Genomic DNA, 27450 nt, shown 5'->3' on the forward strand with positions numbered 1-27450 from the left:
CTAAACATGTCATTGCTACATAAACAAACAAATCAAATGGTTTCAGGCCACAAAATAATTCAGGGCATCCAGCAGCCCAGGGGCACGTCACATCACTGGTACTTATTCTTTCATGTCCCAAAACAATCCTCAGACGGCCCAGATTTCCTAGCTGCGTCCCTGCTTACCACACAATCATGAGTGAGTAAATAACGTTTGGAGCTTAGTTTTTTTTCTTTGTGCTCAGTCCAATGTGGATTTTCCATTAAAATCCCCAATGACAGAAATGGTGAATCGGGGATTAAAGTTTCTTTCTTTGCGGAATAAGAGGTGACAAATTGGAAACTTAACTCATTCTCTTTAAAGAAGCTGGATTCACCACAAACACAATTTTACCCTCAAAAGCCTGATGTGAAACCACAAGTGGAAATCACCCAAACCGAGCTTCACTTTTATCCAACATGCTGTAAATCTGCAGTGAAACAGAGGACATTTACACTCTCATTCCCGTAAAAGTATGTGTTTATGTGTTTTCTATATTTCCCAGTTAATTTCTCATGAATGGGGGAATTTCATAGTATGATACACTTTTTGTTCCAGGGGAGGCGTTTCACGCCACGTACCGTAATAAACAAAATTAATTTGTCATGATTATAAAGAAATCAAACCCTTACTTCCATATAAATTTGTAACAGTTGAAGGAGGCTTTCATGGCACAGCTGTGACAACTGCACACCATTTAAAATTATATTCTTTGCCAAAAATGCTGGCTGAGTAAAACTACATCTCATGCACAAAACATGATTTGCTTAAAATGTAATTTCATGACACTAAATTAACTTTTTTTTTTGGATCACTGAGGCCCCATATGCCATATTTTCAAATTGCTGCATGGCCATGATGTTACAGTGCATTTCTTCCAATACATATCAATCACTTCATACATTTTCTGGGTTCATTTCTTAATTCCACAGCACAGAAGGCTCGGGCATCAACATATTTTTATAATCATTTTCATCATCAACATTTGCTGCTTCCAGTTTCTCAGTGTGAGGATTTGTTGCTTTTGTGGTGAGAATTTATTACTATTTTCTAACATTTGATAGCCCGAACGATTCAAATGACTGAATAAGTGAAAATATGAAGATGAATGAAAAAATGTGTACTTTGCAGCCCCTCTTTGTGTTTTCTGTACATAATGCATACTGTACCACAAAATGTCTTAACATAAAATTCACTTCAGTGCACAAAACGCAGCACGTGAGACTCCACGTGGGGGAAGAAATGAAATTCCCTGCTTGATCTCAAGAGCAGCAGCACAAACACCCTGACTACTATCAACACTACAGTCCTCCTGACTGCTACACACCTGCTGGCTGTGTGTGTGTGTGTAGTAGGTCCTGAGGGAGTCCTGTGGTTTCCCACATCCTGCGACAGCTGAACTCCCAGGTGCCCAGGCTCGGTCCAGGAGAGTAGGAAGTGTCGTGACATTTTTCTCCCGCAGCAGAGAGTCGACAGGGAAATGATCCATTAAACAGAAGGAAGAGCTGAGGGAAAGACTAGTCACTACTCACACTACTCAGAGGAAGGAGGAGTGAGATTTCATTTTGCTGTGGAATTCCCCGGTAGAGGGAGGTGTGTTCAGATTTAATGTAGTCTTATATTTTATTGATTCTCAATGAGGAGAGCTTGCTCCAGGTGGAGGTCAGAGGTCAAGGTCAGGTACAGTACAGCCAACCAGGAGCTGGAAAGGGTTCAGTGTCTTGCTCAAGGACACGTCAGCAGGATGGATGCATGTTGTCTCAGGCAGCCAAAGGACAGTCTCCCTCCTCACACTGCCGCAGACGGTGTTACAGGGAAACCTTGACATTATGAGTTTTAAGTGGACATTTTTCTTTTCCAAACTGACTACAGAGAAAGAAAGCTGCTATGCGTTGTTGGTGGGGGTGTGTTGCTTCATGTACAGCTGAGACGTGAAATACGATCCAGGAAGTCCAGTTTGAGCAACAGATCCGTAAATTTGAAGGCTTGTCAGACACCAAAACACTGCACAACGGTTTATAATCCTATGAGACAGGAGTTTACAACTCTGGAAAGTTATTTCATCTTTCATTACGACGATCACGAGGTAAACAGAAGAAATACGCTACGTTACAAAACAATCTACCAGAAATGTGGGCTGGCATGTATGTGATTGGCCACTGCAGCATTTTGCCGTATGACGTTGCAGCAAAAGTTGAACCAGATTCAACTTTTTAGCCAGACGACCCTGCCTTTCTCTGTCAGAGCCCCCTGTGTTGGCACCCCGCTGTGTCGCCAGACTGGCCTCATTAAAATGAATGAGGAAGCTGTGTTTTTTCATGCAGGGCTAATGTCGGTCTGAATTCGGCCCTAAAAGTCTGGGACTGTTGTTGGAGGAGTGTGGCAGTTTCTGACAGTGGAGGCTGTTTTGACCAACAAACACAGCTGGGAGTGTGAAATTGTGTAAGAAGATCATCCTCATGAAGGATCCACGGTGAAAGAGTCTTCAGTACACACAGTTTGTAGCAGATGTCTTGTTGTGGATCTCTTCACCTCTGACCTCACTGGTGGTCATTATGGCAATCTGGCAAATAAAGCTCCTTCTACTGTTAGACTCATTGTAGTTGCTCAGGATGCATATAATGTAATATTGTTTACTCTGAATTCTCCTTTAAATTCTTTGATATTTAATAAGAGTGCGGTTCAAGGTTTCATCAGCTCTGCAGGACAGACATCCTGATAATTTCATAATACTGTGCACGAAAAGAAACATCAGCATTTTATATTTTTGGCTGCTTTCATTCCACAGATTGATGAGTGGCAAACTATCACAGCAGCTCTGCAGCTCTGTATGGCAGCGTGGCAGAACGAAATGTGACTCCGGCTGCTACATACCGTCACATCAGCGTCAGAACATGGCCGACACTTCCTGACATTCCTGTCGCCGCTCAGATGCACCCAGAGAGAACATTGTCATGCAGCCCTCTGATCTGTTGGCCAATACACACACACACACACAGGCATACACAGAGCAGCGAGGACAGGCCTGTACATGACATGAGCACTACTGCATTGCTGAGGTGTGTGTGTGTGTGTGTGTGTCATTCTCTCTCTGTTAGGCCAAGGACTATTTCAGGGTGTGGACAAAGAACTCGGAATGTGTGTTTGTATGAATTAAGCCCCGCCCACTGCACACTGGCAAACATGTCAGTCAAACCATCAGCACTGCAAGATTACTGGCTCCTGTCAAGGCTTCAAACTACACACCTTGTTTAAATGTGTGTGTGTGTGTGTGTGTGTGTGTGTGTGTGTGTGTGTGTGTGTGTGTGCGTGCGGTAGCAGACACCTTACCTCTGCTATGATTAGACCTGCAGAATCATTCCACAGATATATTAGCTGCTTAATCCAGTGCAGGTCGACTGATGAAGACACACATACACAACACAGTGTGTATTACATGCACACTGCACACACGACACACGCAACATATACTTAACGTTTGTAGAGCCTGACTGATATATATTCCTTCCCTTACAAAAAAGCAAGTTAAGTTATACACAAAACATGTAGAACATAATTTCACATGATGGGATTTTTAAATATTACGCAGGTGAAATCCAAGACGTCACTATGAAAACAAAATTTCACTGTGCAGGGGCCTATATGTTGCAGTTTAATAAACTTTACTATTAAAAATGACACTAACTGTAAATCTAAATATAAACTGTAAAAACACATATAAAAAGTTGAATTAAGAAAAATAAGGGTCAAAATAACATAAACATTAGCTTATTAAATATTAATATTCTGCTATTTCTAAATGAAATATGGTCAGCACATGAGTTGATATGAACAGACATTCATATCAAATATCATATCATAGTAAAGACAGGTTATGGACTATACTTATTATATTATAATATTATGAATAACATGAATCGTGCACTGTTTTCCCCTTTTTGTCACTCAGGTAAAAGTTTCTTCAACGCTTGAGAAAAATAATACGAACTTTCCTTTCGTGTTAACATATTTTTCTAGTTGTTTTAGACTAAAACATTCACTTGAATTTTCATTTGACAGACTTTCCCTAAAGAGGTTTCATAAAAATGTGTCAAAACAAAGAATACTGGAAGTCAAATTAACACTGTATTTCAGCCACTTACTCTGTGATCATTTATGCACAACATGAAACAAACCCTTTAAGAGCTTCAGATGTTCTTTAAGTTGACTCTATTTGGAAGCCGTGTTTGCCTCTATACTTATATATACTTGCCTCCACTGTACTTTACATATATAAATATTAGACAACCTGTTCACAGAGGAACCAAGGGGCTGTGAGTTGCTGCATAAATCGTCTTCATGAAAATGACTTTTTAAGAGGAAATGTGGGAGCTGAAGTTTTAGCTTCAACTCCATTAACTCTAACAAGAATATTTGGGTAAAGAAACAAAATGCAACATGGACAGGACCGTGAAAAGTATCTTTCCTGGGTGTCCCTATTATACACTCACAATGGACCTGACACACACACACACACACACACACACACACACACACATTAATGAAGTGTCAGATGGAGGGCTGCCAGCATCATTACACGTCTCTAAGGCTAATTACATGTCCAACAGGCTCATTAGCTGATTCACTGGACTGAGTTACAGCATCAAGTTCAGTTCAGAGGAAACTCGACCCCACAACACCGGACACACACACACACAGGTACTGACACACACACACACACACACACACACACACACACACACACTGGTTCACATGTACTGTACGCGTATAATACACCCATCACACACGGCCCCAGGTAAACAGCCACACACAGGTACTGACACACACACACACACACACACTGGTTCACATGTACTGTACGCATATAATACACCCATCACACACGGCCCAAGGTAGTGTACAGGTAAACAGCCACACACAGAGCAGAGACACATACACATGCAAGTGTGTATAAACACACACTTCATCTGCTGATCCGCTTCCTGTCAAGCCCAGAGATGATTTCAAATCAACTGGAAACACAGTTTCTTCCTCTTTTTCGTTCCTTTCTTAACGACTTTAACCCATTCAGTCATTTTGACAAACAGATAAAATCATATTGCCTCTGTTCACTGCCTGCTTGTCGGTTTAAAAAATGATTTTAACGAGTCTGTTCACGTAAATCACAAAAAAAAACATTTTCTCACTTATCTATGTTGGGATCAAGCCATGCAAATCATTTTTGTTCTATTTGCACAGGTTTTGATATTAAGCTGAAATCAGCTGAAGCAAGAAATATCCCGGTTCCTCTGGATAATACAGAGACCTCGATACGAACAGTTTCCATTGGAACTATTTTCCACTGAAGATACAGTCTTTTTGTTAAAGGCTCTACTATATTAGAGATAAATTTAGACCCTTTTTTAGACTATTATATGAGTTCATGGATGTATAAATGGAGCACGGCACAATAGGAGCACAAAGGCCAGAGCCAAAACTTCTGGAGTTATTATTATAATTTTGTGTTGGAAAGTCAAAGACCCCAGTGAAACGCAGAGACGGTCACAATCCTGTTTTTTCTCATTGGAGATTCATGTTTTAATCAGTTATTTGCAGCTGTTTTGGAAGAGAGCAAACAAATAAAGGGAAAAGGACAGAAATGTCGCCCTTCTCACAACCAAATTTATATTCTTATATAAATATGATCTCTTCATAAGAAATTAGAATTAAGTATTCAATCTGAGAGAAAATGATCAGGTAAATCAATTTAAGAGGAAGTACTGCAACTTTCCCATCATCCTCTCTGATGACCTGGGTGTTTACCCCAAGTGAGCCAAAAGAGTTTATTTCAGTTTAATGCAGAATATATTAAACATCACCAGAAATGTATCTAAAGGCCAAATGAAGATCTAAAATCTTAGCGCATCACATATATATGGATATAAGTGTTGCCTGTAAACTGTGTGCATCTGATGATCTTATCATTAATAACTAAATGGTATCATCTCATCAGTCATCAATATATCAGTGAAACTCTGAAAGTGTAGAAATCAATGCGCAGTCAGTGCGCTTCCAGTTCAACACCTGCTGACAGTTTTGGACTCCCACAGCTCTAATGGTGACCCAACAAGGTTCAGGAATTAAGACCTTGTAAATGTCTTCACTCTGGAAGTGAAAGTGAAAGTTAATGGCAGGAAGCTTCCCTGAGAAGCAGCAATAAACATCCTCCACCCCTCCGCCCTGCTGTCATTCCCGGGGGCGTAAGAATGACAAACTCCCGAGCAGTGGCGGTGCAGGGGGCCCTTGACCCCCCTTCTGGTTCGGAGCCTTCCCAGCTGTGAGCCTGTGCCCGCCCGGCCCAGGGGCCCCGGTGGTCGAAGTGATCTATTGCCGGTGTCCGTCCGGCCAGAAGCGGGCCGGTCCCGCCTGAGCGCGGCGCTCCGGAGGCCCGTGTTTAGCCTGATCCAGGAAACAGGCCCTTCCTCCGCCTAAACACGGAGAGCCGATCGGGGACCGGCAGCGGCACGCCGCGGGCAGCGAGGCTCTCCGTCCTCCGGCAGTGGCGGGGTAACTGGCAGGTCAACGAGGACGCGCATGCTGTGACGTGTACGCGCACACGTCGATACCCGGCCTTCAGTGCGCAATCCAAACCTGTGCGTAAAAGCGAACAAAACGCGCTGACCGAGTTTAATTGAACTCATCAAGGAAAGACTAATACTCTTTATTTTCAGTATTTGCAAACTACTTTTAATAGCAAATTAGATTAATAATTAACAATTCTACTTTATATTGAAGTAACTTAAAGGCAGAAAGAAGACATTTGTGTCTGATATTGATACGAAGAAAATGTAGACCTTTAATCTCAGACACGTTCTTGTTTCACAAGCATAGTGATGCTCGTTGAAGTAGGCTAACGGATAGATTTTGCTTCAGTAGTAGCACTTGTGGTTAACAAGTTGCAGGGCTGACAAAGGTCGTGTGAGTGGGAACTTTCTCTGCATCTTCTGAAAATGTGAGTTCCTGCAGGACAGCAGAGCAGTTTGGGGGGGCTGAAGCCCCTGCAGGCCCGCTGTCCAGGCTGGAGAATATACATCTTGACTTCGTCTAATGCTTCTTCGTCTGAAAGGATGGCAAAGATGGTTTTGGAAACAGCATAAACAGCAAAAAAACACAAAATATTAAAAGGAGGAATTCTGTTCGTCTACAAATGTCTTGAAAGTTGCTCTTTGAAGGATGGATATTGGAGACCAAAGAAGAAAAAAGCCAAACGTTGAAGCCACTCAGAAAAGTTTAAAAGCATTTATTCTAATGGATAATAGATCAAAGATAAAGAAAGCACAAATGCGTTTCAGCAGCCTGTGTTTAACTTTTATATAAGAGACGAGAGAGAAAGCTTGAATGTTTTCCATTTTTCTTTTTTCCTTCTTTGGCCTTAAAGAAATAGAGTCTCTCTTCTTGGGATGAGCTCGTATTTCCTCTCTTGAATAATATGATGTTGGATGCAAATGTATCCCATAATGCGTCTGTAGCCGAAGCATATGTGAAAAGTATTGACATGCAATTCATTTGAAGAGTGTCAGTCGAAATGGACTTTATGATTCCCAAAATGAAGTCCATTTGGAGAATCAGTAAAGCTAAGAGTTTCCTGTTTGCACAACAGTTCTGTTTCTGAAGACAGAAAACAATTATTATTTTTTTTCCCCTTATTTATCTTTTAGAAACTTGACTGAAATGTGAGAAAAACGCTTTCCTGAAGCCTGTCTTCTTGTGTTGCATGCTTAAAACGTTGGTTTTTATGCACGTGTTACTTCCATTTTACACCAAAACACAGAGTTTTTATATGTAGAGAAAATATCCGCAGTTCGTCGCCGTCTGTCCGGTGTTGGTGTCCGTTGTGAGATGCTCCAGGGAAGCATCCTGACACCCGGGCAGAGAGACAGAGACTCGGTCCGGGCCTGGCAGAGCTCAGCCCGCAGTGATTGATGGTTGAAACCCTCGGCAGGTTGTAAAGCAGCCAGGCTGGACGCTGTTTAGGAGATAGAGAGCTGATAAAGGAGACGCTCGGTGAGAGAAAAAAAAAGGGCGAAGGGGCTCTAATGGTGCTGGAGGGGAATCCGGACTGTCTGCGCCCCGTGATGGAGTGATCTGTCTCCCCCTTGGAGGCACTAATGCCCCCCAGTTTATACACAGACAGACAGACTTGTTCTCAGAGTAGACGGGAGGAATCATCACATGGCCTGAGTTTATCTGGGGAAATTATTCATCATAAAAATGCTCCACTCCTTGAAACCTCTGAGAAAATTAATCCCTGTGGTGTGATAAGACTAAAGAGCCTTAAAAGCTCATTTGTTCTTTGATTTCTGGAGACGCGTCTCTGCCTCTGCGTGGGTTTCTCCTCAAATTAGACCAACAAGCACCTCTGGAAATTTCTACTTATGTTAAGAAACAACACGGTCATAAATCAGAGCGCCGTGGCTGTAACGACTTGTTTCCTCTGCAGTAATAACAATGGAAGTGGAGGCTTTAGGCGTCGATATACTGGGCGTCGGCTCTCCCTCCCTGCATCCACCTCAAGTTTATTCCTCCTTCATCGCGCTACAATATGAGAAACTAAATAACAAAACACACATCTATCACTCTGGAAGACATTGCCTCCTCTCCTCTGGCGCGTTTATATACAAATCTCCCGGTCTTAATGGTTGCGGGGTGGAGATCATGTACTTTATTTGCATGGTTAGGAAGAAAAAAAAACGTTTCGCTCTCGTTTCATTTCCCACATAAATCAGGAATTCCTCTGCCGGTAAAAGTCGGCCGTTTGTCAGCGGAGTCTGGCGTGCCGGGTGACAGAAAACGAGAAACAGAAGTCCCATTAGGTAAACCATTCAACGCCACAATTTATACAGCAGGCCGGGCGGGTTCATAAACAGAGCCGGTTGCGTCACGCGGTGTATTTGGGGCTGTGTGTGAGAGATATAGAGGCCTGTCCCAAACTTTTAAGACTCAGAGCTCTGAATGAGGGCCAAACACATCAGCAGAGAGGAGGTCTGACGTGTAAACTCACAATATGATGTGGAAATGGTCTTTTTGCGCCTCTGGCGAAAAACGTGTGCTTTTTCCTACTTTTTCGTGGGTTTTTTTTTTTTACACATTAATGTTGGACAAAAAGGTGTAAGAAAAGTTCCGTGTTGCTTTAATTTTCTAATTAGTTCTGTCTTCGTAGTAACGGGATAAATGCAGGCGTTATTTTTGGAAATTGAACCGTATTTTCTGGACAGGTGTGGCCGCTGCTTGTGTCCTGCCGGGCGGACATAGACGTTACGGATCACTGAGATAGAGTCTTCCCACTCTGCTTAATGGAGCTATTACTGGCTGCAGGCCTGTGCTATCTAAACACACGCGCGCACGCGCGATTGCACCCGTGCACGAATAGCCTTTAAGCTGCAGGCACCGAGGCGCGCGCATTTTTACGCACGGCTGCTGGACAGGAGGCGAACAGCGGAGACTCAACTCTGTCAAAGATGAATACATCTTTCTTTTTTGAAATTGTTTCTGCATGTTTATTATGAGACAAAAAATATGTATAGCCTGCGTCTCCAGCAGAGTGTCTCCATCAGAGCTCTGTCGTCTTGAACAAATGAAATATGTTGATGTCATAATAACAAACCGCTTTTATGTGAAATCTTGTAGAGTTTTCATGTCAAGACACAGAAAATAAACCATGAATATAATTGTGAAAAAAAATGATTACAACATTTTAACGAACTAAGCGATCGAGGAACGATCAATTAACGTTGTTTTGCACACGTTGACAATAAAAAAAAATTGTGTTTCTAATATGAAAAAAGTAAGGTAACCAGATTCATCTTATTATTATTCCATTTTACTAAAAATGAAAAAAATAAAAAAAGCTTCTTTTAACTCAAAACGCGTTTCCTCATCACGGAACAAAATATAGAATAAATCCCGAATGTTCGCTTTAAAAATGGCGTATTTTCCTTAAATTTAGCAAATTCTCTTCACGTTTCCAAACGCTTTCTGACATATAGTCCATGTGTTTTTACAAGTTTATATATACATATATTTAATTTATAGAACAAATATTCACGACAATGGAGCCTTTATGGGTTTAATTTATTTTTTCTTATCTTTTTTTATTGGCGTTGTTTTCTGGCACTTATTTATATATATATATATATATATATATATATATATATATATATATATATATATATATATATATATATATATATATATATATATATATATATATATATATATTTAAAAACGCCTGTTCATGTTATGCTGTTGTGCCTGAGTAGCATCTTTATAATACTGTTTTCTTTTTGTTGCTGGAATGACTAGCTGTTCGTATATCATCGGCTTCCTGATCATATGGAGCCGAGGAACAAAACACCAACAGGTTTGTAGTTTGAATGTATAACATAAACATTAGAAACCTTATAAGTGTGAGTTTTCTTGCTCTTTAACGTTTAGCATCCTAATAAAGTTGTAGTGTTTCTGTTGCTCGCTGACACTCGTTCAGAAATCTTTCGAAAGCCGTCAAAACTGTCCGCTGCCAAAACACAAACACACCAAACACGCGCGCGCACACGCACACACACACACACACACACACACACACACACACACACACCTATTGAAGCGGTTGGCTGAGATTATCTCTCCTCTCTCCATCCAACCATCCAGAGCCGCCTGGCGCCTCTGCTGGGCCGCAAATGACAGCAGACGAGAGGTGTAGCATTTCCTATTGTTACCTCCCTTCATCACACACACACACACACACATACACACACACACACACACACACTCGCATATGCACACGCACATGCACAGAGAGAGAGCGAAAGATGGCGAAATACCATAAGTGCATGCGCACTAACCCGCGGCCTGTTCTCTAAAATCCAATAATAATTAAATAACAGGAAAGTTATAGCCTCCAGACAAAATTGCATCAGAACACACACACACACACACACACACACACACACACACACACACACACACGTATCCACAGGCCCTGTGGATCTTAGGATATTCTGGTTATTATACTAGTCCAATATTATAAGAATAATATAAAGACTATTATTGGCAGTGAGACCATGAGCTATGCAATATGAGGAGTTTCTAAGTATCTAAGTATCTAAATCTAAACAGTACAGAGACCAAAAAGTTTTGTCCATTTCATTATTTTCGAGGTTTTATCTGTTCAGAGGCTACGCTACTTTACTATGGTAAACGTCTGCTAATTTTTCATTGACATTTAACCCGACTTATCTGTGTTTGTGTGAAAGATAAAGGCCCAAACAGAAGCTCCACAAAGGTCACAGTCTTCCTTCCAGCTCTGTCAGCACCAGTCAGGTTGCACAAGCTGAGAAACCACAATCACAGTCCTCTGCAGGCTTTCCTGCATGGCCTCGTACATGATGACAAAACCTCAGAGGTCCCAGTCATGATCCCTGAGGTTCACACACACAAACAAAATGCTCAGAGTATCCAATACCCACACTCCTTTTAGCTCTGGTTTTTCATGCTAAACACAGCTGCCTCCTGCTGCTGGAAACCATGTAGATGAGAGCGGTGAGTTTGTATCAAATGTGTTATAAAAACCAAAACAAAAAAAGAACTAAAAGAGGCTGAAAAGCTCCTTAAAGCTGGGGCACAATAAAATCAGCGAGTGTACCTCCCTACAATTTCAAAAACGCTAATGTATGGCGGATTACTGGAAGGATTAACATTTTTATACTTTAAGAGAATCAGTCATTTCAGCAAATGGCCAAAAATGACATTTGTTTACATTCTTTTACAAGACCTCTAGCGGCAGAAGTAATCAACACTTCAGTCCGTCAGGAGCAAAGGAGGAAACGGTGTGATGTTATTATACAGCAACAAAGCTTGCGGGAGGATGTCGGGGTGGATGGATCGGACTTTATCACAGCAGACTGCTGTCTGTTCCCGTTTCCAACCAACAGTCAGCATGACCAGGATCATTCCCAGACTTTAACAAACCAGTATGTTTCCCTACGCCCAACCAAGTCCGTTTGTGCCGAAACCAAACCGTAATGTTGTCACGTCATTTCTTTTCAACATGTAACGGTTTGGGACGGCACAGACAAATGTGTGTGTGTGTGTGTGTGTGTGTGTGTGTGTGTGTGTGTGTGTGTGTGTGTGTTGTTCTGTACAATCGGTGTATTTTGTTGTATAACTGGGAGGACTTGTTGTTAAAACTGGTTCCAGGTGACAGAGCTGTAAGGGGTTCAGCCTCTTTAAGGAGTTCTTCAAAGTTTCCAGATCAAATCCCTAAAAAGAAAATGTAATGGCATTTTCATCTAACTAAGAGGAACATGATGGCAGTTTTGCTTTATTTTGCTTTAGTTTACAGTTTGGGGAAATTATTTGGTCGGGGTTTTCTTTCTTCGCTGGTTGAGTCTGCTCTTGTTCGCATCAGACAAACAAATCTGAGTTGTGAATTTCAGCTGAGATCAGACTAAACATGATTTGTTTATCCTTCTGGCAACCTTTTGGAAATCAAGGCCTCCTGGAGATCCCTGAACCCCAGTGTGGAAACCTTGTGCTAGAAAAACCATCCAACCGAAACCAAATGTCCTGTCACTTAACTTTAACTAAAACAGTTTTAATTTCTTTCCAATCGCTGCTGTAGAGTGTTGGTCCATCAGACACACAGAAAACACAGGGCTCAGCCTGGCGTCATTGGATTTAATGCTTATTTAAAGTAAATGGAGGCGGCCATGTGCCAGTCTAAACACTATCCGGCCTTGTTTGGCACTTTTTTACGAGGACGCACTGATGATGATATAGCGTGAATTGGAGTGAGTCGCCGGGGAGTCTACAGGGACAACCACGCATATATCTGTCTGTTTCCAGCTTCCATAGATAGAGCTGCACATCAGGATATTTACTACCTGCACATCAGGATATTTACTACCTGCACATCAGGATATTTACTACCTGCACATCAGGATATTTACTACCTGCACATCAGGATATTTACTACCTGCACATCAGGATATTTACTACCTGCTGGGTTACACACAGGGACACACAGCGGAGGGGAGACCCGGCCCAGGTCTGCGAGAGGCCAGCAGGATCCAGTTTTATCTCTCCAGTTTAGATATACACTTAACTCTGGACAGCGGACTCACAATTTATCAGAATTATGATATTATGATATCGCAGAGAAACCTGTAAAGCAGTAAACAGTGTGTGTTCTGCACAGCGTCATTCTTATGGGAAGCTCGAATATAAACGTTTGATAAAAGACCCTAAAATGTCATATTTTCTCATAATCTCAAAATCTGTTATAGTGCCAGGGAATCCCCAGTTTATTATGTGTTCCAATATTTTTGACAGTAAGATCAAAACTGTGACAGTAGATTTATGCCAGTGTGCAAACTTGACAACATTGTTCCCTGAAATGTCAGACAGCTCACACAATTTGATTATTTAGGGCCTAGATTGAGCACTATTACAATAAAAATAAAATTAAATACTTAAAATAGACAAAGGACAACAGTGGAACTCAAATGGAGTTCACATTTTCACTTTGAGGGGCCCTAAGCCGAAGTCAGCTCTGAACCGAGCTTAGGCCCAGTTTATGCTTTTTAATAGGAGAAAAACAGTTTAGCTGTGTTTTTAAAGCCTGACAGAAAGCTTTAAAATAGGGAACTCTAATGAATTTAGATTGATAATGTTGCAAACAGTATGAAACAGCATCAAACTAATGTTAGTTGGGGGCCATTGCAGGGTTGGAGGAAGATAAATGAAAGAATAGAATGACGGCGTTTTATCATCTGAAATCTTTTCATCAGCGCGGTTTCAGTTGAGAGTTTTAATGTTCATTCATGCTCTAAATAAAATCTGTTTTAGAGGCTTTTCCACACTGACTAAAGTAAACTTTTAGGGAGTTTTTGGCATAAATTCTTTGATGAAAAACTGTCAAATATAAAGATAGTGAAGCTGACAGAAATGCACAATTTCAGAATAAAAGTACTGGTATCTGCAACGACCTTTAAACCCTACTACACTTTCATATACTGCACATATTGTCTTATACTTAAGTCACGTGTATATCTGCCTAAAAACGTTGGTAAACTCGGCTGGAGTTGGGTTTAACGTCCACATCATAACCATAAACTGTTGCTCTCCAGCTCTTTCTGTGAAACTGACTTCAGCTGTTTAAAAAGACGTTTGAACAAAAATATATTACACTTTCAGAAAAGCTTCAGTTTAGGCCCATAAAATGGATGTTTCCCTGAAACACACTGACTTCATAGACATCAGTCCAAACGTTGGACAAGTTTTACACATATACATCATTGCCTTTGAGTTAAGAATTAAATAACATACTATTGCACATTATTTTTATGTAAGGAGGGGAGTTTCTGAGGAACCTCACTCTGCATCAGACAACACTGTGGCTGCTGTAAGGAAAGGTCAGTGTTGGAAATCCTTAAACACTGTGAGAGTGGCATCTTGGCTGTAGCTACCACTCAGGACACCGAGGTCGTGTCCTTAGTCATATTTCTGGGAATTTGGGGGGGGGTTAATGGCATAAAGGCGGGTTTATTTTCTGTTATTACACACATAAACTTAAAGTTTGACTGTTTTGGGGTTTTTTTAAAGACAATTATGAATTGAAATAGTATGGTTTCCTCCACCAGAATTACATATACCTGAAAAGAAGTGTGGGGAAGGCTTTGAAACAATATTTAGACAATAATGTAAGGAGGTTAAGTATGATGCAGCATTTCAATATAAAATAAAATGTGAAATTTTGTTTTGTTTTTGTGAGTTTTTTAAAAATAATTAGAAAGTTTTACTGAGTTTGGTTGGTTCCATTAACTGATGCTTGTCTGAAAATGTCTTAACAATATAAATAATAATAATAATAATAATAATAATAAGAGCTCATGTAGCACCCTCCGCCCCTTTACATAACTTAACTTTATCATAACTGTACATTGCTTACATGTTCCTATAAAATTAAAGTGGCTCATTAAACCTTAGCCCATGGGCTTTCAATATGTTAAATAGCAGGACATAAAATGAATAACACTACATGTGAAATCTAAATTATGCATATTTGTCTATGGTTTAAAATATTTTCTAAAATCTTACAATGCAGGCTGTTTATGTTCAAAAAAAAAAAAAAAAAAAGCAGGAGGAGCGAGGTGACAGAGGCGAGGGGTCCCGCTGGAAAACGGAAAGGGGCGCTGATAGGAGCAGATAGGCCGGGCTAAAAACGTTCGTCAGTTTTCCTGGAGGAATCTTAATTGCCCCGGGGGGCCCTGCTTATCGGCCCAGGGCGGTTATTAATACAACACCCGCGATAAAGAGGACGGAGAGACATCGAGAGCAGCCGGCTGTTGCAGGACGGCAGGGCTACAGGGGGGGTGAAATCAAACATAGTCTCAGTTTAATGAATGTAGAGCTACCAAGCGTTCAGCAGCCGAGAATGGGAATGTCGTCATTTAACCTCTTAAATTCTCCTTTAAATCTCCCCTTAAATTTAAAAGTTACAAATGTGTAGCTCGTTCCTTATCTGCTTTTTTTTTTTAAACTGGCGCTTCATTTGAGCTTTATCATATACTGAGCGAGGAATGAAATATTCAAAGCTCAGGCAGACATTCTACATAAACATGTATATGTCATGTGTATTTTCTGGAGTATGTTATACACATTTTCCCTGTTCTGACATATTCGGTGTCTTTGGCAAGTTTTGAAACTTTAGGGGTTTCAACAAACCTCAGCTTTGTCCTTGTAAGGAGCCAGCGATGGCAGCGGCCTTCAGAAGAACTGAACTCGCTTTCTGCAATTCATTCAAACTTTCTAATAAAACCTGCCAAAATCCAACATCCTGTCTGTTTAATTAATTTCGACCACTTGAAGCCAAAAATGTTACTCAAACCTCTCAACTGAAAGCCTGGGCATGGTGAGGCCGGTTTCACTACAGGTTTTGGTGGCACAATCTTCACCTCTTTCATATTTACGGCAAACCCGAGCCAAAATCAACCAAAATTTTTGTTTCAGCGTAAGGTGATGGAAACCCCCACATTTGGTTCATCATTCACGCACTTTGTGAAGCGAACTACAAGGCAAAGAGGTTCCCACAGGCTCTATTATCCTTTGACCTGACCGTTGACCCTGACGTGCCACCGTTCTTGCAGCGAGTGTGCGCCTCTCCAAAGAGCGCACAGATTTACGCACGAACCAACGCAAGGACCCCAATTTACTGAGCGACCGTAGAATGATGAAAACTGCAAAACGTGTTTAAAAACATAACAAAGCAAAGATATGGGTCACATGTTTGCAGTCGCAGAGGAGGGATATTAGCGTGCTACTTGTAACAAAATGTGCGCGTAAAAAGGCTGGTGGGGGAAATTCAGCGCCTCCAAAAGGATACACAGCGGACAGAGGACGAGCAGCGTGGCAGTAAAAATCTCTGTCCCCCATATTCACACAAGTCCGAAAACAAAACCACTACGTGAACATACGTCACGAACGCCCCACCTTCCCTCTCTCTCGCTCTCGCTCTCTCTCCAAAATGCTTCCCTTTCAGTCCACACTTACTTTCCATTTCACACACCCCTCCCCCTGACATCAGAGGAGGCAGAGGCGCTCCTTCGCCCCGGTCCAAACTCCATTTACAAAGCCCGACATTATATCTCTCAGAGAGGAGACCTGCATGGACAAAACCGGGACTAATACCCATGTTTTCGTTCGATTTCCGGCGATGAGGGATTCCAAAGGCTTAAGGCACCTCCAATTACCAAAGAAGGGGCTATTAAGCTCAATCATTTGTTAGAAAAAGAGTGGAGAAGGGGTGTGCATGTTACTCGGCGGGCTTCGTTTTCTCGGTGCTGCAGAGCAGGAGCTGGATGACATGATGTTGCAGAGCCCGCTCACATCCACGCCGTTTTCTGTCAAGGATATCCTCAAGCTGGAGCAGCAGCAGCAGCAGCAGCAGCAGCAGCAGCAGCAGCAGTCCGGGTCACTGGAGCTCCAGCACCGGGTCCACACCCAGCAGCAGCTGGCCGGGTCTCCTCCTCAGCAGCAACATTTCCAAACCCCGCCGTCCTGCATGCTCGCCGGGGCCCGGGACAGTCCTTCCTTCTCGGACGGAGAGGACAACCTGGCCTACCTCAGCGCGCTGGCGGTGCGGGAGGAGGACCGCGGGGAGACCAGCCTGTCCCCGGACATGTACGTCCTTCCCGTCCAGGGAGCCAAGCTGGAGGCCGCCGAGCTGGACGAGCAGGAGATCAGTGAGTTGAAGCACGAGCTGCTACTGTACAGACCAGACAAAAGGCAACAAAGGACACGTGTAGCAATAATTATTACAGTAATAACAAGCATGATGTTTTACAGAGAAAATGTTACAACATGAATTATAAATAAGCAGCTGTTTTAAATGTTAAAACAGAGGATACAAAATAATGTTTAGCCGCAAAAACAACTTAACGTGGAACCTTAACCATATTGCTGTCACGGCAAAATGGTAGAAATGTTACCTCTGTTACGCATAATGTAGGAGTTTAGTTTTGTAAATTAAAAATAAAAATCTGAGCATTTTTAATGGCTTAACAGCCATGCAATAGATGATTTCTAGCCCATCAAAGCGCCAAACACAATGTGAGCCAACTGGAAAAAAAGAAAATGTGTTTTGTGTCATTTTCTCTTTTCATTCTCTTTGCTAATTATTCCAGTATTTTTGAATTATTATTTGATCACGTAGATGGTCTTAACCCCGTTTAATAGAGTGAAAATAGATTCAGGTATTCTCTGCGGAACTGTATGTGTCCTCAGAGGTCTGTTCTCGGCTGTTCCACCTCCAGACACCAAACACTATCTCAATAAAGAGCTATCAAATGGTGGAAGTCAGTATCACCGCGGCCAGAGGCCTGAGACGAATCCAGTAAAGTCTGGAACTGTCAAACACTTTCTAGTGGTTCAGCTGCGCGCCTGTTATGCGGAGTCTGTTATGATGTGTGGACCATAAACCGACAATTAGTTTAAAGAGGCTTGTAAAAGAAATGACACCGCGAAGTAGCGCTAATAAACACAGTCACGGTCAGACACATCTTCCTCACACGGTACCTTCATCAGATATAAACAGTTAAAAGAATGAGGGTTTTAAGCTGCTTATGGCTTTCTAAGTTAAGGAAGTCACTAAAATGTAAACTATTTGCCGAAAACTATAACTGGCTTTATCCTTTTTAGATCGGCCTCCCTTGGTGTTTTGTATTTTAATTGTCTCATTTTTTAAATAATTTCTGAGCTTTTTTTGTTGTTGTGCACTCTGGCTAAAAGTTTTTGTAATTGTATGGGAAATGTCAAAGGAAATGTCCCATGTTTGAGTGCTGTCTCTACAGTGGACAGGTATTTATTGAAGTTGTGGCTTCTGTTCAAAACCTACCCAAAAGTGGATTGGTTGTAGATTGAAATAATTGGTATAATATTAGTTAGGTGGGGCATAACATTTCATGAGTCCAGAGATATTAACACTTATGTGACTTTCCAACCTGCCCAGAGAGCTGTGGTTTGGTGTCCCGGGATGAGGCAGCAGAGGGCGGGCAGGGCGACTCGGAGCGGCCTGTGCAGAAGCAGAGGAGCCGGCGGAGACCCAGGGTGCTCTTCTCCCAGGCGCAGGTCTTCGAGCTGGAGCGGCGCTTCAAGCAGCAGCGCTACCTGTCCGCCCCTGAGCGGGAGCATCTGGCGACCACCCTCAAACTCACCTCGAACCAGGTGAAGATCTGGTTCCAGAATCGCCGCTACAAGTGCAAACGGCAGCGGCAGGACAAGTCTCTGGAGGCGGCGGGGCAGCACCACCCTCCTCCGCCCCGGCGCGTCGCCGTGCCGGTGCTGGTCAGAGATGGGAAGCCGTGTCTGGGCGGTGCGCAGAGCTACGCCGCCGCTGCTCCGTACGGATCCAACCCGTACAGTTATAACGGATACCCAGCGTATACATACAACAGCCCCGCTTACAACACCAACTACAGCTGCACGTACACCAGTATTCCCGCCCTTCCTCCATCCAGCACCTCCAACGCCTTCATGAACATGAACTTGGGAAACGTGAGCGGCCTCGGCGGCTCTCCACAGGCCCAAACACATCAAGGGACAGCGGTCACATCCTGCCAGGGCTCCCTGCAGGGGATCCGGGCCTGGTAGCCTCACCAGAACAGAACTAGTGTCTCTTTTTTTTTATGAAGCTCTTTCATTTTGGTCAACCCACAACCTTTTAGAAGTGTGTTAACTTGGTCAAAACGCCTCAGAAAACAGTATTGCTTATAATGTATAATGGATGTGAGTTTGGATTCACCTGCCAGATGAGATGAAATTTCACTCGTATTTCCGGCTACTTCGAGTGTGTTACAGCCGAAATTAGTGTGCGTAACGGTTGGACGTCACAGAGTGGCACCCGAACAGTCACAGCTTGATTGAAATTTCATTTTGTGGTCCAATCATTTCTGGTGCTCTAGTTTTGGCACTGGTAGGACTGAAGCACGGAGGGGAAATCACGCAGAAGTTTGCGCATGTCTCCTTATTTGAACTCAAAAAGATGATTCGTTTTTTTTAAATGTTTGTTTTTGACATGGTATATTTTTAGGCTATGGAGAGATTGAATTGCTTCCAAGTGGTTTTGGTTCAACAGAGAATTGTTTTAGTCTATTTCACATCTATTCAAATAAATCAGAGAAATGAATAAAGGTGCGTTTGATTCTGTATTCGGGCAAAAAAGATTGAATCCTTTTTTTGTTAAACTGTGCTGTGGAGAAAGAGAAATTGAAGCATTTCAATGGCAAAATACATCACCGTCACAGAACTGAAACTGTATTTTGTCCCTTAATAATAAAAAGAAAGAATAATAATAATCCATATATTATTGCTCCCATGTGGGGTCACTGTGAATCAGATGCACGGAGGCAAATTTTGCTCATAAACATATTAAGGGGAGAGCTGCTGGAGGAGGCCAGGCCACAGGAACTCTTTGTCCCGGTGCCAGGCGACGTGAAAGGAGGAAGTTATTCTCCATTTGAGGTCCTTTAAAGGACGCGATTAAGCACCTAAAACACCCCCGAAGAGCGAGCTGCAGCCGGGCAAAGGAGCGGGAATAATAGCTCTTATTGGATTGTCGGACAAAAGGTGTGTGGTAGGCAGAGCCGGGCACTCAGCAAAGACAAAAGCGCACAGGGGCCGTGAGATTGACGTCCTAATATTCCCATTTGAGGGACAGGCAGCGGGTTATTCTGCGCAGAGAAGGGGACACGGAGGAAAAATGTGGTCACTTTTGTTCCCCTTCAGGAGGCTTTTTTTGTTCGCAGAGAAAGGCTCTCCGAGATCCCCAGCCGAGAGGCTTCGAGGGGCAGCCGGGCTGGAGGTGATGGCAGCGGGGAGGCGTTTGTGGGAAAGAAGGGGGTATTATTGCTACAAGTTTCACCATTTATCCCAATGAGGAAAATGGACGGGAGAATTTTAAGGGGGCGCCCAGCGAGGAGGAGGAGGAGGGAGCGAGGGCCGTGTCCTGTAGGCTATTATTTCAGTTTAAGGGTGTTATTTCAGCTCAGACCGATTTTCTTCTCACAGGTAACAGTCTAATCCTGCGAGGAAAAACGACTGCAGTGATCCTAAAATAAATATTTTGAAGGAAATTTCACAAATATCACAGAAAAAGTCGAATGTTACAGTGATTTCACAGGATCTATGTGCCAAAAGGTCCTTATACGCAGTATACAGGTCTGACAGGGATATAATAGGAATATTTTTGCTCGGGTTATGGATTCAGGGGTTATTTGTTACAAAGCGAAATGATCCCGAAACCAAATGAAATTTAGTTTTGGTCAAAGTGCTGAAATAATTGCTCGATGAATTGATGAGTCGTTTATTAATGGACAACAATTTGAGTTATTTATCAAGCGAAAATGTCAAACTTTACTTGATTCCAGCTTCTCAAATGTGCGAATTTGCTGCTTTTCTCTGTTTAATATAATTGTAAATTGAATATGTTTGTGGTTTTTGGATTTGAAGACATCAGCATTGGCTTCTAGGAAATTGGGAAATTGTGATGAGTAGAGCTGAAGCCCTAATTTGGTTAAAACATGGGAGACGTTTACATGGTTAGAATCCTACTTTATTTAAGGTCGTGCAGCCTAATTAGCTCTGTTAATTAGCCATTACGCACACTTGAGGGCTAAAAACTTACATGCGCGAGTCAATTTCGGACAGAACTCGTCTCCAACCTTTGTTTTCTCGTTTATGGGACAAACACCTGTCAACTTATTTACTGGACTAATTCTTAAGAACGCAAATGATCGTGGAAGTTGTATGAAAATTAGGGAGGGGAAGTATCAATTGCTGTTTTTCTCTGCGCGTAATTGTTCCTCCGGCCTGAGAACAGTTGTTTCCCAAACCCATTCTTGTATAATTACACCCACACTCATGTCCTAATGTGAGACAGCAGCTAAGACTGAGAACAAACAGCAGGAGCCACATTTGCTAAAACATCTCACCGAAACCTCCAGACCTCGTTTCTGCTGGTTCATACGGGTTTTTGGGAAACAGTGGAGCAGTTCTGATGACTGACAGGAGTTCCGTTGTTCGTCAACATGATAAATGATTATTTTTGGAAGCAGCATTGTCTCATAAACGCACATCATGGTGTAATATTTTAAGATATCACTTCAAAATAAGTTCTTATTTCCTGACACTTTTACTCCGTGAATAATTTACTTTACGCACATGTTGTTCCTCCAAATTAAATGAAATTCAAGCTGATTTATCAAGACCAGAGAGAACAAATAAACGTGAATAAATGTCGTTGTTATCGGCAGTGATCAGCGCGTCTCTCCGGCTCCTCTCCGTGCCAGACAGTCGGTCTCTGTGCTCAGATTGAGATCTGTCAGTCTAAAGCTGTTAACCAGCTGATCTCCTGTTTGGGACAAAACTACGTCAAAGTCCATCAGAGCAGCCTAATGCATTCTCCTTACTAATGGGGATTAATTGAGAGGTAAACAGAAAGCTGATAAGCTCTGCGCCCTGAGGTGCTGCCCGGCCGCAGGACAGAGACTGATGGACGCAAATAAAGACGAGACAGAGAGGCGTCTGGCAGGTAAACACCACTACCTGCTCACGACACAGCGCTAATCATATTAATAATAATAATAATCACCTGGTTGGCTCAATAACAATTATAATCGTTTATATTTTGCTGCATTATGGTGATATGATAGGAAGGCTTATTTAGATTTCCCCACTTTTACATTAAAATAACATTTACTCCACAGCAAAACAGCGTCATCTTAAAACGTTATGCTGGAAAAATAGCAAACACATTACAGCCTCTGTTTCGAACCAAAGCAACACTATTTAAAACGTTCAACAACTTCAAACATTCACTCAAAAAGTAGAAAATATAATTTTCTACACGCAACTGTTTATAATAAGACTGATTTCTACCACTGCTACCATACACTCAGCAGTAGAAGACATATTCAGATTCTTTACTCAAGTAAAAGTACCACATTGTAAAAATACTCCATTACAAGAAAAGTCCTGCATTCAAAAGCTTTACTTAAGTAAAGGTTCGTGAGTATTATCAGCTAAATATCAAAAGCACTCATTATACAGCAAAGTCACCTCTGTCATAGTAATATTAATATATATTATGCTATTGGACTAACATGTAAGCAGTATTTTACTGTTGTAGCAGTCGAGGTGGAGCTAATTTGAACCAATTTAAGTACTGTTGGGCAGTTGAATCTTTAAAAATCATCATATTTTACAAGTGGTCATACATTTTGAATGTAAAAGTTCATTCTGTAAAGTAACTATTTATAAAAAGTACAATATTTTCCTCTAAACTACGTAGCAGAATGGAAACACCCAAGTAAAGTATATGTACCTCAAAGTTGTAAAGTACAGTACTTGAGTAAATGTACATAGTTACTGATACTACTATTTTCTACACGAGAAGTATAAACTATTGTTTCTGCTGCCAGTGTTCCTTCTGTGAGTACCAATAATTACACTGATCATTCCTAAATGAATGGGGGCTAACAGAAAATGCAAAGGGGTGCCTGAAGGCCATTGAGTCTTACTCACACATACAGACTTGCATAACAGTTTTTACTATTTGCTCCATCTGTTATTTTGCTGATCTGTTTACACTAACCAGCTGCTGTCCGACTCTGCCCGATCAAACGGACAGCAGTCATCGCACAGTGTTTGTGTGTGCATGTGTGTATCAATGTCTGATTTTTGAACTCTGATTTGTTGAATCTCTCTTTTATTAGTTTTCAGATTGGTTTCCTACAAGTTTTCCACAAAGATGTGAGTTTCACTTCAGTTTGTGTGCAGGGTTGGGTGGTGTCCAGGATCTAAGACAAATCACGCTGATATATGCACATGGCTTGATTTAGATGAGCGCCTCTACTAACACAATTTGTTACATCTCTACTCGGAGGATGTTTCCAAATGTTTGTCATTCATTCAAAATATTATCTTTTTATTTCAACAACATACAAAACCTCTGTGTGCATAAAATACTTACCTTGGATCATGGTCGAGCAATAAAACAGTCATAGCTGGCATTTACATAACTTTTATCAGTTAGTAACCGGCACTCTCGGCCCCCGGTTGCACCCGTCACACACCCTGAAGGGAGATCCAGCCATGCTGAGACTCTGTGGGAATAGATATGTACACACATGAGAGACAGTGAGGTGAATCATGGCGAAATATTTTATCATTACTACATTGAATCCATGCCCCAGAGGGCAAACATTACCCATAATATGAAACGTGATAGCTTCATTGTGCAAACGGCCTCAAAGTCAATCACAGCAAGTGTTTTTATCAAACAAGCTTCTAGAAAGGCAGAGCTAACAAAATGAGATACAACATTGTTGTTTCTTTTCCCATGACTGAAGGAAGCATGTCTCCTGTCCTTCTCATCTATTCCCACCCAGCTAGGCTTTAGTCCATTTCAGAGTTCAGAGTTTAAAATGTTTGGATGTTTTGTGTCACATTATTTCGGGATTTTGCCCTAAAAACACGGACGCAAAGTAACACAATTCAAAACTTCTCCTAAAGTGGTTAAAAGTAAGCAATTTAAAAGTCTGAAAATTCATTATGTAAAAGTTTTGAACTAAAGAAAAATGCTTTCCGATTCACATGTCAGTATTTTTAAAACACCGACTATTATCTTGTGTGTTTTAAGACAAAAAAGTGTGGATGCTGTAGGAATAAAACAAAACATTACAAGCAAACACCAGAGTATGATTCTTATTAGTCTGTTAAAGAGCCATAAATGATTGTTAGGTCTAATTAGACTTTATCTCTTACATACTGTATGAGTGCACGACCGTAGTAAATATCCACCGTTGTGGAAGATTCAGTGGAAAATTCCCAAAAGTTATTAATTTCATGCCATTTGTTTGACTATACCAAACATGCTCTCAGTGTATGAAGTTACCACACCACATGTTTTATTACCACACTTAACCCTCTCAGTGCTAACACAGGAACTAAACTGTTTTCATCACTGTAGTGTAGAAATGAGAGTAGTTAAGTCAAAAAATAGTTTCCATTCAGTTCCTGCATTATCAGCTAGTCCCTTTCAACCTATGATGTAAAGATAATTCTATTAAAATGTACATTATGTCTCTAACAGACAGAGAAAGTGCTTTACTCTAACATGGGTACTAATGCTTTAGTTTAATTGCACTCAGTGTCTTACAGAAAATATTCAAGTGCTCTACCGAGTCTCATAAAAAAAAAAAATCATGCGTTAATGTTTCTCATCTCCGTCAGTCTTTTGTATCACTATCAGTTTGGAGAGTGTTTCTTGGCTCGCTCTCTGGTTCTGTCACAACACCCACATGTTGTTGCAGAAGTTGCTGTGCTGCTGCCTCCACGCACATGGCTCTTATGATTGGTCATTAAGGATCAACACTCCACCTATCAGAGGACGATCAATGAGCCGCTCATGCTGCAGTGCTGAGTACCGACAGGCCCGGACAGGCTGCATTCACACACAGACACACTTCAACTTACAGCAGAGGCCCCGCAACATGTATATTACAGTATTATTACTGCTACTACAACTCCTGTCACTGCTACTCCTACTGTAGCTACTACCATGATAACTGCTACAGCAGCTGCTTCCACTGCAGCTACTGCTATCAGTACTACTATTCGTGGCCGGATCACCTGCTAGAGGGCCCTGGGGCAAAAATGAGCTGCTGGTACCCTATTAACCCCCCTCTCATGCAATATGTTAAATGTTTCTATGCTGGAATAATGCCTGGACCCAGATTTGCTGTCAAAATTAATTTAGGATTACGCAACAGCACAAAACTGACTCAGGGATCCTTGTCAAGATCAGCCCTACATTCAAACAATGCAAGGGGCTGCTGCGTTGGTGGGGGCGTGTTGCTTCAGACACCAGCGTGAAGTCCAGTTTGAGAACAGATCCGCGAATCTGAAGGCTTACCAGACGCCAAAACACTCCACAGCAGTTTCTAAAACTCACACAGGACCCGGAAAGTTATCATGGCGACAACTGTTTCATCTTTCTTTGCGACGATCAGGAGGTAAACAGCAGAAATACAGCGTCCGCGCTACAAAGTGATCGACTAGGAATGAACGCTCGCATATGTCTTGCCAGATGACGTCGCCTCGCATCGCAGCAAAGTTTTGAGCCAGGATCAACTTTGCAGCAGGGCGACCCTGCGTTGAATTTTCATGTCAAGTTCAACTTGGGTGAACTTTGACACGTGAATTTGCACTGTTGACCATAAGTGAGCCGGCTTGACAGAGCTGATCTTTGAGGGAGCGGAGTACTGGAGAGTTTAAAATGGAGGAAGCTGTTGTAGCTTCTTAGCTGTGTTGCACCATCCACTTTTATTTAACCTCCTCTGTCAGAGTATAAACTGCTCCACAGAAGAGGAACGGTTTGCAGTCATTTATGAGACAGGAGTCTCATAACACAGCTAATAAGCTACAATAGCTTCCTCCATGTTGGACTTTCCAGCTCTCCGTTCCATCAAAGGTCAAGCGTGCGTGTCAAAGTTGACCACGGTTGAACTCTTTGCAAAAACCTAGTGCGGATTTCCTTCGCCCCTGCGAATGAATCACCTGATTGCAGTGATTTCATTGGAATTAAGTGATGTCGCCACAAAATGTCACTGTTTCAAATGTTGGTGTTAGCGAGCGTTAAGGCTGACAAAATACAGCTCAGACTGATGAACATGCAGAGTCTGACAAAGGGTTTTTCTCCATGTTTCGCTGCACCGACTACACTAATACGTCTAAACGGTCAAATTCAAAATCCAGATTTGTCAAAACTCTGCTAAATATCACTGGAAACTCTGTGCTGATATCTGTTGATCGCAGCATGTGGGAGTTTGGCTCTTACATGAGATATTCACCAATTGAAAATTTGACACCTACAAGCTTTAGTGTAAAGTGCTCTTCAGAGACTGCACAGTGTCTTCTTAGTCAGCTCACGTGTAATGCTTACTGACGTCAGCGTGATAGATTTTGCAATGGACGTGGATGTTTGGAAATATCTTTTTAACTGGTTTCCCGTGTCCTGGGATGGGAGACGGGAGGAAGGCCAGCCAAGAGAATGGCTTCGGCTCGTCCATCAACCCGAGATATCTAAATATTTATCCTGTGATTCACATTTATCCATTCACTGGTGCAGCTTTCTGGGTCAAAAACGTTATGTTTCTGGGAAGATACACGAGTATACAGTGTTTATCCAATGCTACCCACAGAGATTTATCCTAAACTGTCAGGGTTTACAATAACACATAAATTGTGGTGTGTGTCTCGCTAAAAATCATTAGAATCATTAATTTGAGTCCTGCACCAGCTGGGAAAATCTGGGCAAGAGAAGTAAATGAGTAATGCCTTCGCTTCCATCAGCAGCTGATAGCCAGGTGCTCTTGAGCAAGGCACTTAGAACAAAGCTGATTAACCAACAGTACAAGATCATGGTTCATATCAGGAAACTTGTCAGCTAATTTTAACTGAATAAATTGCAGGAATTTAAACTGGTGTGAAGAAAAAATGGTGTCCCCCACACCCATGGGTGCTTCTAGAGGTGGGTGAATACTTTTATTTTTAAGAGGAAATTATTGGGCCTTCATCCATGTGCAGTGTGTGGCACCAAAATTCAATCTCAAGGCGCTCAAGGGGTTAAGAATAAAAAGCCTTTAGTAAATATGGGGTAATACATACATGAGTACACTGTACGGAGACAATGCGTGCTCAGTTTTGCGTTAGCGTATTTTTATATGTAGTAGCTAATATTGATTAATGGGCTAATACCATCCAGTTGAGTGCCTGGATTTTTAATGCCACACCATATCCATGGATATATTTTTTGCCTCTTTATAACTGAAAATA

General features: G+C 41.9%; 1 protein-coding gene and 1 long non-coding RNA gene across 2 annotated transcripts; one reads left to right on the top strand and one right to left on the bottom strand.

Moving 5' to 3' along the window:
* Nucleotides 1–27450, bottom strand: LOC122873538. The gene is made up of 2 exons (XR_006377466.1): nucleotides 23585–27450; nucleotides 1–8026 (listed from the first exon to the last, which is right to left on the bottom strand). It is a non-coding gene; the product is annotated as an uncharacterized LOC122873538 (long non-coding RNA).
* LOC122873534 (homeobox protein Nkx-2.5-like) lies at nucleotides 15182–21037 on the top strand. Its single transcript, XM_044190332.1, has 2 exons — nucleotides 15182–17300; nucleotides 18566–21037. Exons 1-2 carry the CDS (start codon nucleotides 16868–16870, stop codon nucleotides 19204–19206), a joined length of 1074 nt encoding a protein of 357 aa, XP_044046267.1. The 5' UTR covers nucleotides 15182–16867; the 3' UTR covers nucleotides 19207–21037.

The sequence above is a fragment of the Siniperca chuatsi genome, linkage group LG3, assembly GCF_020085105.1.
Source record: "Siniperca chuatsi isolate FFG_IHB_CAS linkage group LG3, ASM2008510v1, whole genome shotgun sequence".
NCBI lineage: Eukaryota > Metazoa > Chordata > Actinopteri > Centrarchiformes > Sinipercidae > Siniperca > Siniperca chuatsi.